The sequence below is a fragment of the Cetorhinus maximus genome, unplaced genomic scaffold (assembly GCF_964194155.1).
Source record: "Cetorhinus maximus unplaced genomic scaffold, sCetMax3.hap1.1 HAP1_SCAFFOLD_2295, whole genome shotgun sequence".
In the NCBI taxonomy this organism is placed as follows: domain Eukaryota; kingdom Metazoa; phylum Chordata; class Chondrichthyes; order Lamniformes; family Cetorhinidae; genus Cetorhinus; species Cetorhinus maximus.
Window position 1 is genome coordinate 38,008 of NW_027598234.1, and position 12,460 is coordinate 50,467.

The 12,460-nt window shown below is 46.0% G+C and overlaps 1 protein-coding gene across 1 annotated transcript; it reads right to left on the reverse strand.

The window, feature by feature from the left end:
- Positions 1 to 348: 348 nt before the first annotated feature.
- Positions 349 to 1,518, reverse strand: LOC144677199 (interferon-inducible GTPase 5-like). Its single transcript, XM_078537384.1, has one exon. It carries the CDS (start codon positions 1,516 to 1,518, stop codon positions 349 to 351), a length of 1,170 nt encoding a protein of 389 aa, XP_078393510.1.
- Positions 1,519 to 12,460: the final 10,942 nt, after the last annotated feature.

Genomic DNA, 12,460 nt, shown 5'->3' on the forward strand with positions numbered 1-12,460 from the left:
GGTAGCTACCAGCTGCAGTGAAATACGAGTCTTGTAGTGCCTAGCCTTCAATTTTGGCCCATGCCCATGTGAACTGCCAAGTAGAATTTCATCTGAAGGTCTTGGGATGAAATGGATATGTTTTGTACTTTCAGAAGAGAAGGCATTGTGCATTAACAATCTTGGACTGGCAGAGCATGGAATGCCTCTGCAACAAAGGTTACGTTGCAGACTATGGAGGAAAAGAATAGGGAATTAAGCCACGTCACCTACCAGAGGATACCAACGTTGGCCTTTGATACTGAAGTTGAGCTTTGCTCTCCCTTCATGTGTACCAAACACCATTAGATTGTTGGGCCTCAAACAATGTTATTCACCCTTCAGTACATCCTCCATTTTCCTCTGAACACGGCAGGCATCGTCCGTAAACTTCTGCAGCATGGTATCCAACAAGCGGATGGTGGAAGCCCCAGACAGCTTCCCTCCAGGCAGGGTCTCGAGAAAGGGAATCCACTTCACGTAGCTGTGGGAGACCGACGCGTTTATCTCCGTCCACTTCAGCAGCTCCTCCGAGACGCCCTTCTCCGTCAGCATCTTTGCCATCGTGGTCTGGATCTCATCCGAGAGGACAAAGGTCGGCTGGCGAATCAGCTTGGCCCTTTTGCTCAAGGCTGGGTAGTCCAGCTCTAACAGGACGCGGTAAAGCCGGATCTCGTTGTACAGAAAGTGGACATTGGCCTGGTAAGGCAGCTGCTCGATCGGGATGGGGTCGATGAGGCAGCTGTAGATCGCCGACACCGGAATGAACTCCCTCAGGGAGTCCTTCAGCTCCATCTTGTTGGCCAAGTAGTGCAGGGAGAGCAGCAGGGCGTGTTTCTGGAGTGGGGGGGAGGAATTTCTCTGCAGAGCCTGGACGCACTCCAGAAAGTCGAACCTGTCAACCTGGTGGGAGGAGACACAGAAGAAGTGAGCAATCGCGTATTCAATGTCCAGGTTTTCAAAGTAGCCAGCGGTGAAAACATTCAGGACGTCCTCAATGAACTCCTTCTCCCTGTAGCCGGGAGGGCCCAAGTCAATCTTGGTGCGAATGAGGTAGAACTGCTTGCCAACCCGCCTGAGCTCGCTGGCAAGGGCTGCGACCTCCCACGTGAACCACGTCGATGACAGGATGAAGAAGCCGACGTACTTGTCGACCTCCACCGCCTTCAGGTAGTGGCCCGACGAGAAGCCGGATCCCCGAACGCTGGGCAGCTCCCAGAACGCAGAACTGGGGTTCCCCGGCCGGCTGTAAGGCGCCGGCTTTGTCACCTGTTGGGCGGGGCCGGTGGGTGCCGCGCCATCTTCGCCATCCTTGTAGCCCATGACTGAATTAATGAAAGCAGACTTCCCCGCTCTCGGGGTCCCGGTGACCGCCACATTAACCGTCACGCTTTCCAATCTGCTCCTCTCAGCTTTCACCAAAGATGCCACTTCGGATATCCCGCCACGGCTCATGGCATCTGTAAATCTTCCTATAATCCCCTCAATTTCCAAATCCATGCTCGTAAACTGAGAGAAAAATAAACCATAGTTAGAATCTAATCTACAGCGTAGAAGAAAGAATGAACACACCGATGAGCTCCAAGAGTCCTCCTTCCGTTTCTAAGACCCACAAACACACGTGGGAGGAGAGAGGGAGTGGAGGTGCCACATAATGGATGGCACTAGTAATCCAGAGACACAGGGCAATGCTGTATGGGCCCGGGTTCAAATCCTGTCATGGCAGATGGTGGAATTAGAATGCATAAAAATCTGGTACTAAAAATTTAGTGATGGCCACGAACCCATCTGGTTCACTAATGCCCTTTCGGGAAGGAAATCTGCTGCTGTCCTTACCTGGTCTGGCCTACATGCGGTTAATTCTGACACCCACGCCCCATGAATGAATCAAAAAATTAACTCAATGCCAACTGAGGAAAGTCACCTTTTTCTCAGGCCTTGAGGAAACAGACAGGTCACTTTGTATAGATGGAGGCCTGATTTTAATCTCTTGCGTGCTAGTCTGCTAGATACAACAACAAGATTTGTCACACAAGGAGGCCATTCGATCTGTCAACTGAGCAATTCAGCTAGTGCCATTCCCCTGTAGTCCTGCATATTCTGCTGTCCTGTAGCCAAGATCTCACTATTTTTATGAAACTTAAATGGCTAAATTACATGTTTAAAAAAACCTGGATGAAGGCTTACAAATGACTGGAGCTATTGCTGGCCGACTCAAAAAGTAACTTCCTGGCACTCAGAACAGCTGCCACTTCGTTATCTCTGAAGAGATGCCAATGATTGTTGTGACTGCAAAGATCAAATCCAAGGGAATTGTACAAAAACCAATTACATTTCTAAGGCCAAGGCCTGGCCAACAGAGAAGACCAGTCTGATGGTTCAAAGGACCCCAAAACCTCTTGGAAATGATTAATGGTTGAAACATTAACCATCAAGAATCCAGACTAAGGAATATAAATAAATCCTTTGTCCGAACCAAAGTGGAGAAGTGGGAGTAATATCACATGATTCCCCCACCACCCTGGCTGGGAGAACAAGTTACCCTGCCTTGTGGAGCTGCGAAGCAGATTGCTATCTTCCATAGAAGAAGTGGCAGCAGAACCAGGACTCTGTCCAAGTTTAAATGGCCCTAGTCCCCATCTACACTGTTTCTACTGGAACTTACTGCACCAGCGCCTACAAAGCTAATTAATCTCATCATAGAAGTTCTGCGCACTGGAAAATTGAATTATCCAGGATTAGTCTTCAACCTGCCGACTCTGAGAGGAATACATCATTGGACCTTTGATTCTGGAGTCCAGTGAAATAATTCCTATTTTCTGTGGTCTTTGCCCTGTACTTCTTCCTTTATCCCTCTTTTGTATGAATGTAAAAGTGGGTGGGGGTGTGTGGTGTGGCAAACCCTGCTTTGTACATGTAAAATAAACTCCTCCGATTCTACCCTCGAATTTGCTGTGGAGTGGTTAATAAAAATTGGATCACATCAAAACGGAGGCTTGGGGAAAAAAAATGCCACCACTTTTGAAATCATTCATCCCCCACTTCCACCGCCCCTCGCGGTGTTAAAAAATAAAAATGTTCTTCACACTTCTCCTCCTCCACCACCTCTTCCACCCCCTCCCCCCGCCCTACACACCCCGTCTCTTAACTAAAATCTGTGTTCATAGTCCTTGGTATAATCAGTATCATCAGCTTTTCCTCTTACAGGTACAACGTGGAGAAGCTGGGATTGCTCTCTTGAGAATGGAGAAGCTTAAGAGGACATTGAAGTTCTTAAAAAAAAAAATCACAAACCGTTCAATGGCAGCAGAGTTAGATTTTAAACGGGGGATTGCTGAAAAAACCGTAGCAACACGAGAAACTTTTTTTTAAAAAAACGCTTGTGAAATGATGGCAGCAACAGATTCTAAAACGAATATTCCTATTTGTGTAACTTTAAGGCTACAGGGAACACCACAAGAGCGGAACTAATCAGATAAGAGTCTGTACATGCAGGGTGGGCTGAACGGCCTCCCGGTGCTGTACAAATGCAGAAACTGTTCAGCCTGCAGATGGTCAACGGTAATGGTCGAGCATTCAGCTGGACGGCAGTGTAAATAAATGCAGGATTAATTACATCTAATGGAGGCAAGTCCCATATGCAAGAAGTCAACCAAACCCATTTCTACTCGGATGTAGAGAGGACAACCGCAAGGCACAGGGCCCTCTATGACCAGTTGTCTATGTTAGTGTGCGGGTAAATCATTTCTTCAAAAGTTCTCAAGCAAGCTATCAGGGTCACTGACCAGGGGAAGTCAATTCTGACAGCATAGAACTAAACAATCCACTCAAATTCAACCTTTTGATCTGCACATCAATCCAAGAAATACTATGATACAATGCCAAAAGTATCTTTACAGTGCAAGAGGACAACACTTGGCCCGTTGTGTCTGCACTGGCTCTCTGAAAGAGCATTCTGCATAGTCCCACTCCTCTGCCTTATCCCTGTAACCTCGCACACTTATCAGGGAGCAATCCAATTTCCCTTTGAATAGCTCAGTTGAACCTGCCTCCACCACCCTTTCAGGAAGTTCGTTCCAGACTCCAACCACCCTCTGGGTGAACACATTTTCCTCACCACATTTACTCCTTTTCCCACAATTATTTTGAATTTATGCCCTCTAGTTCTTGATGTTCTCTTGAGTGGGAACAGTTTCACTATTTACACTGTCCATACCCCTCAGGATCTTGAATCTCTCTTATCTAGTCTGTTCTCAGCCTTATTTTCTCCAAGAGAGTCCCAGCCTATCCTTATAGCTACAGTTCTTTATCCCAGTTATCATTGAGAATCTAGAGAATATATCAATCAGTATTTTCTTTGGAACATAGGGAAACCTAATACAACCCCTCCTGCCCACACCAGTGGTAATGCTCCAGTCAAGCCTCCTCCCACCCAACTCAGTATACCTCTATTCCCATTTCCCTAATGTATTTAAAGGGGAAAGATGGATAAATACATCTACACTAAATACCTCAACTACTCCTTGTGGAAGCGAGTTCCACATTCTCCTCCACTCTCTGGGGAAAGAAGTTACTCTTGAATTCCCCACTGGATTTATTAGTCACAATCTTATATTGATGATCCCTAGATCTGGTCTCCCCCATAAATGGAAACCTATTATAATCACATTCATGTGTTTAAAGACCCCAGTCAGCATCTAAAAGCTAAGTACTAGGGAACATCATTGGGTGATTCTCAAAAAAACAAGCCAGAATATCCAATTTAGAACAAAGTCAGATTTTTCACTGTAAAATAATGTAACATTACAACTCAGTCAGAACTCTAGACTAGCAACTCAAATTAATAAGCATCGTTATTTGTCAGGAAAATCAATAGCATTTCAAATCAAATTAATTGTGCAAAGCTGCTCAATGGCCTGATCAATCTATCACTGCAGTGCTTAGCACATTTAGATTTAACATATATCTCCACCAAGACAGCATTATTCAACTGAGAGATTACATCGTGTTAAAAAGGGACTGGAAATTAATTACAGACACCAAACATTCACTTTCCCTCTCCCACAAACCATTTCTATCTCAATTTCGAATCAGTTTTCTGGTTTAGGCTGGAGGCCAACAGCTCCAACGAACATTAGTCATATTAAAGGAGGATCGACTCTGCACTACCAGTCACAATTACAGGACAAAAAGGTAGCTCTTTCAAATAAACCAACACAAATAGCCTTCTTCCTCTTGGACATGTTATTCCATGAATCATTTACTAAGAAACTTTAATGGTTTTGGAAAAGTCTCTGAGCTCACTGGAAACATTCAGAGCCACCCTATTTTGTTTAGTGGAAGGACAGACAAGGAGCTGCTCAGCAATTCAAATTTCCAAAAACGCAAAGGGAACGTTGCTTCAAGAGCTTTTAGGTTCCTCACTCACCACGGAAGTAACAAGCATGCTAAAAACGGATAGTAGTGCTATGACAAAGATGAGGGGAACAATGGGTTTTTTCCTCAATAGTTCACAAAAACTGTTACCAGCCATTTTAATTCTCTACCTTACTCTCACTCCAACCTCTGTCCTCAGCCTGCTCCACTATTCCAGTGAAGCCCAAGGAACAGCACTTCATCACTCCAACCTCTGTCCTCAGCCTGCTCCACTATTCCAGTGAAGCCCAAGGAACAGTACTTCATCTCTCGAATCAGACACTACCTATAGCCTTCAAAGTTCAACAATTTCAGACTAATCTCTGCCCCCATTTTGTTTCCTTTGCCAGTTTCATTTTTACTTTTTTTTAAAACATTCAGACAACAGCTGCTCTTAAAATTTCTGCCATTCACACCTATAGACACATTTTGCTTCTTTACTTATCCCAAAACTAATTTCCTTACCACAAAACCTCCCATCCTTCAATCACTTACATTTCAATTTTGAAAGCAATCATCTCCACTTGCTGAAAATCTATTCCATTTCTATCTTTACTCAGTTCTGATAAGAGGTCCTCAGCCTGAAACATTAACTCTACTTGCTTTTCTCCTTTCTCCCCACAGATAGTGCCCAGCCTGCTGATTGCTCCCAACATTTCCTGTTTGTCTTCAACCGAAGGCCCATCATCCACTTACCTGGCTGAATATCCTCCACTAACCATCCAATCACACAACTCTGCCAAATGCTCCCACAGCTTTTATATAATGCTAATTGATCTCTTCTGACTATTTAACTGAAGCACCTATGTCAATTTGTAAAAGGTGCAGCCCAGTTTCCATTGACTCGTTGTCGCCTCTCAGAATATTTATTATGTAACATCTCCACCATCTGATTGAGCCAATTATTGGTTAATGGAAGCAAAGGGGCATCCAAAGTGACTAACTTGACTCAGAAACCAGCTGTGAAATGTTGCATCCACTTAGACATGATAATGGTGAAGTAAAATGGCCACCCCCATGGGACACGACAGTTAAATAGTAGTCAGGGTGCAAGGGGTAGTAATCTCGCCCCCGAATCAAAAGGTTGTAGATTTGTAGTCCCATTCCAAAGACATGAGCACAACATCAAGTCTCACACTCCTCAGTGCCAGTACTGAGAGTGTGCTGACCTGTCAGAGGGCCAGTACTGAGAGAGTGCTGCTCTGTCAGAGGGTCAGTACTGAGGATGATCTGCACTGTCAGAGAGTCAGCACTGAGGATGATCTGCACTGTCAGAGGGTCAGTACTGAGGAGCGCTGTACTGTCAGAGGGTCAGAATTGAGGATCGCTGCATTGTCGGAGGGTCAGTACTGAGAGAGTGTTGGAGCGGGGATCAGTACAGAGGGAGTACTGCCTCTTAGAGGGTCAGCACTGAAGGCAAGATGTACTGACAGTGTGCTGCACTGTTAGGGGTGGGGAGGTTGAGTACTGAGGCAGCGCCGCCCTGTCGGAGGGTCAGTACTGAGGGAGTGCTGCACTGTCGGAGGGTCAATGCTGAGAGAGTGCTGCACTGTTGGACAGTCAGTACTGAGGGAGTGCTGCACTGTCAGAGGGTGAGTACTGAAGGAATGCTAGACTGTTGGAGGGTCAGTACTGAGGGAGTGCTGCCCTGTCGGAGGATCAGTACTGAGGGAGCGATGACTGGTCAAAGGGTCAGTACTGAGGGAGCGCTGCACTGACGGAGGGTCAGTACTGAGGGAGTGCTGCACAGTGAGAGGATGAGTGCTGAGGGAATGCTGCACTGTCGGAGGGTCAGTATTGAGGGAGCGCAGTACTGTCGGAGGGTCAGTACTGAGCGAGTGCAGCACTGTCGGAGGGTCAGTACCGAAGGAGTGCTGCCCTGTCGGAGGGTCAGTACTGAGGGAGTGCTGCCCTGTCGGAGGGTCAGTACTGAGGGAGTGCTGCCCTGTCGGAGGGTCAGTACTGAGGGAGTGCTGCCCTGTCGGAGGGTCAGTACTGAGGGAGTGCTGCCCTGTCGGAGGGTCAGTACTGAGGGAGCGCTGCACTGACGGAGGGTCAGTATTGAGGAAGTGCTGCACTGTCAGAGGATGAGTCCTGAGGGAATGCTGCACTGTCGGAGGGATGACATTCGGATGACACATTAAACTGAGGCCCTGTCTTCTCCAGTTAGCATTTAGCAGCTAATTCTCTTCAACTGAATTGCTTGTTACCTTTGATGTGCTCCATGCAAACCACCTTCCTGTGGAACTAAGAAATTATTGGGATGGATCAATGATTACTGGCCATCTTCTAGTTGTCTCTATCAATGTATGACGTTTAATACCCCAATCCTCTAGACATGCTTACACAGGGCTAGGAATTGGTATGGTTAAAATTAAAAACTTTAAAAAAAACTTAAAGATAGTTTGTCCTGTTGTAAAATTGTTTTTTCATTCTTTCATTTATTGCCCATTCCTAATTGCCCCTTGAGAAGGTGGTGGTGAGCTGCCTTCTTGAACAGCTGCAGACCCTGTGGTGGAGGTACACCCACAGTGCTGTTAGGGAGGGAGTTCCAGCGATAGTGAAGGAACGGCGATATACTTCCAAGTCAGGATAGTATGTGACGTGGAGGAGAACTTCCAGGTGGTGGTGTTCCCATTTATCTGCTGCCCTTGTCCTTCGTGGCGGTGCAGGTTGCAGGTTTGGGACGTACTGTCAAAGGATCCTTGGTGAGCTGCTGCAGTGCATCTTGTAGATGGGGCACACTGCTGCCATTGTGCGTCGGTGGTGGAGGGAGTGAATGTTTGTGGATGTGGTGCCAATCAAGCGGGCTGCTTTGTCCTGGATTGTGTCGAGCTTCTTGTGTGTTGTGGGAGCTACACTCATACAGGCAAGTGAAGAGTATTCCATCACACACCTGACTTGTGCCTTGTAGATAGTGGACAGGCTTTGGGAAGTCAGGAGGTGAGTTACTCACCTCAGAATTCCCAGTTAATAGCTCTTGTAGCTATAGCATTTTATATGGCTCGTCCAGTTCAGTTTCTAGCCAATGGTAACCTCCCAGGGTGTTGATAGTGGGGGTTTCAGTGATGGTAATGTCATTGAACATCAAGGGGAGATGCTTAGATTCTGTCTTGTTGGCAACTGTCATTGCCTGGCACTTAATGATTCACGAATGTTACTTAAAGAAATGGTTCAAATTGTTCATCCCCCGAGATGCTCCTGAGTTTAGTGTGTCACTGTACAATTTAGCTGAGTGCACTGCTAAGGTTCTATTGAATGGCGAAGTTTAATCAGTCAGACAATAGATTATTAGGCAAGAAGGGGCCAGCATGGAGCAGAAGGAGAATATTCAGCCCCTCGGGCCTGCTCCGCCATTCAATAAGATCGTAGATGATCTTGTACCTTACTCCACTTCCTCACCCGACATATCCCCATATCCCTTAATATCCAAAAACGTATCAATCTCAGTCTTGAATATACTCAACGACTGAGCATCCACAATTTTTTAGGGCAGGGAATTCCGAAGGTTCACAATGCTCTGAGCGAAGAAGTTTCTCCTCATCTCAGTCCAAAATTATCAACCCTTTATCCTGAGACTGTGACCACCCCATCCCCTGCCCCCCGCCTCTCCAGCCTGTGGGGAAATCCGGACTTGGAAATATATCGCCGTTCCTTCACTGTCGCTGGGTCAAAATCCTGGAACTCCCTCCCTAACAGCACCATGGGTGTACCTACACCACGTGGACTGCAGCGGTTCAAGAAGGGAGCTCACCACCATCTTCTCAAGGGGCAATTAGTGATGGGCAATAAATGCTGGCCCAGCCAACATCCTGTGAATTAATTTTTTTTAAAAAGTGATCGCTTATTTTCTCAAATTCTAACTTGATGGTGGACAGATTGGCATATGGCATTTTTTTCAGGCACCATCTCGTTTCTGGGACAGCTTTGCTGAATCATCTAGCACAGTGTGCATGACTAGAGGTCTATAAAGATTTGAGCTTTCCATCACAATCTGTAAAGTGAGACAAGGACAGAGGTCACATCTCTATCCAAACGGGAATCAGGATAATTGCGTATATTTCTCAGTATATTCACTGCTTCGAGGCATTATCTCTGTCCAAGAGTGGATTAAGGAGAAGAAAAGGCTTGCGTTGCCAATAAATTAGAGCACAGAAGATGGCTATTTGGCCCATTGTGACTGCTGGCTCTCTGAAAGAACAGTCATGCAAGTTCTGGTACAATTACATTGCTTTTATATTCTGTGCCTCCATTTATAAACTCAAGGAACCCATTTGCTTTTATTATCACCGTATCAACTCCGTTGAACAGTAGCCTTGTGGTCATGTTACTGGACTAATAATTTCGAAACGTGAGTTCAAATCCCACCATGGCCAGAAGGAATTTAAATTAGGTTCATTAAATAAATCTGGAATTAAAAGTGAGTAACAGTGATCATGATACTATAATTATTGTTGTAAAAAAACAACTGGTTCATTAATGTCCTTAAGGGAAGGAAATCTGTCATCCTTACCCGGTCTGGCCTGCATGTGATTCCAGAACCACAGCAACGTGGTTGACTCCTAGCTGCCCTCTGCAATGGCCCAGCAAGCCAGTCAGTGGAATTCAAAAAGGCAAATCCCCATCATCTTCTCAAGGGGAAATGAGGGAGGAGAAATAAATGCCAGCCATGAATGAACGGAAAATAAGGGACCTGCCACCTTTAGGTTTGGGCTAATGTCTCTCTGCTCATCTCCACATAACCCATACGTTACATTTCATGGTGGCACAATGATCAAGGGTTGCGCTTAATTCTGAGGATACTAGTTTGGGTGCCAGGAAGTGGGAACTTCAGTAAGGAACGCAACAACTAAACTCAGAGTAGGTGGCGATGGAAGGTGTTTAGGTGTAGAGAGACAGTATTTAAACTACATAACATTGTGGTGTGAGCACTCATCCTTTTATTGTCGTGTTCAGAAGGTGCCAGTGTGTGGTGCACTCATGTTCCTCCATCTTTGGCAGGAAGGGATCATTCTGGTTTCCTGTTATGGTGTGGTGAAGACAGCAGAGACAAGGTGTTTATAGTCTGGGATCCTTATAACCCGTGTCTCTCGTGTGGAGACATCAGTTGCAAGTTTCATGGTCTGGTCCGCTTGGCTCTCAGTCCCTGTTCCAGAGTCAGTCCCTGTTCCAGCTTCAGCAATGCAAGATCTTCATGATGGCTTTGCGGAACTCCACGTTGAAGGTTGTATAGATGATGGGGTTGATGACGTAACCCAGCCAGGCGCAGGCGCTGTAGAGCGCTGGCGGGATGTAGCGCGTCTGGCAGTGGACGTTCAGGATATGAGTGATGAAAAACGGCAGCCAGCAGATGATGAAGACGCCTGCCAATCCGACAGAGAGAGAGAGAGGAAAAGAGTCGTCAATGAACGTGTGGGCCATTTGTCATTGCAACACAGTGACTCGCGAAAGGGTTCCTACCCCACTCAGAGCTCCTCAACCATATGGCAACAGGGCTCCATTAATTACTTACAGTTGCTAGTTCTTTGCTAAAATTCACATTACATCCCTGGCACACAAGCTTACAAATTTGGTATCATCGGTATAGAATCCAATCCTAGAACATAGCGATTTCATACAACTTAGCCTATTATTCTAGATCATTGTAACACGATAGGACTCAGGCTAATCTACTGGGAGTATGGTAACACTATACACAGCCATTAGTCTAGATCATTACATATCCATGCAGCTTGGCCTACTGCTCTAGAACTTTGCGGTCTGGTAGAATGCAGCCTATTGTTCTAGATCACAGCAAACCCCATGAACTTGGACTGTTGATCTAAGTCATTGTGCTACAATGCAACTTAACCTATGGTTCTAGATCATTGTGCCACAAGGAAACTTTGCCTATTTTTCTAGATCATTTAAAGACTATGGAAGTTAGTCCACTGTAATAGAGCATGTAATTTATACTACAGCCCTAGATCATTTCAAGATCCATGGAACCTTTCCTCTTCTTATAAATAATTGAGACACAATGGAATCTCGTTTATTGTTCTAGATGGTTGTAACTACATAGAACTCGGTCTGTTGTTCTAGATCATTGTAAGAACCGATAGACTTTGCCTATTCTAGATCAGGTTGACACAAGGCACCTAAAACATTGTTCTAGACCACCGAGGCTGTGGATCTTGGGCTATTGTTCTAAATCATTGTGTCTCGGTGGAACATAGTCTATTGTTCTAGTTTGTTCTAGACTCACCTAAGACAACCGCCAACATCTGTGTTGCATTCTTCTCCTTCTGGCGGGACAGTTTGCTTTCGCTGCTGATTTGGCCACTGGCACCTGTTTCTCGTCCGACACCCTCTGCACCTCAAAAGCACTCCGCCTGAAGAACTTTGCTTGGCCATTGCACTCGGGGTCCGCGGATACCTCGATGGGGGAAGGGGCCTTCCATTTACCAGCCATCAGGCAGGATCCGGAAGTGGTCCCGAGCTGGAAAGCCAGCAGAGTTCCTGTTGGCCTTGACCTCTCGGGATGCCCCACAAAGCGGGCTCCCTCAGATTCTTCAGAGCAAGGGATTGCTTCTCGTACCAGTGTCTAGGATGCCAAAAAGAAGAGAAAATGGGTGTTACCAACAGCCAACAGCACAGACCAGAGCACACACAAATCACAGGAGAGGACAAGGAAGGGAATGACAAAAGGCCCTTGGTTCCAAGTCACCATTTTGTACATGGGGTGTGGGCAGTTAACTTGTTCACAGTATCATACTGCACAGAAGGCCATTAAGCCCATCGAGCCTCTGCTGGCTCTTTGAAAGAGCTTTCTAATTAGTCCCACACTTCCGCCCGCTCTTTGCCCAACAGCCTGACAAATCTTTCCCCATCAACTATTTACCCAATTCCTCTTTTGAAAGTTCCTACTGAATCTGCTTACACTGCCCTTTCAGGCAGCGCCTTCCAGATCATAGAAGTTGGGATTGTTCTCCTTAGTGCAGAGAAGGTTCAGAGAGAGATTTAATCGAGGTGGGAAAAATCATGAGGG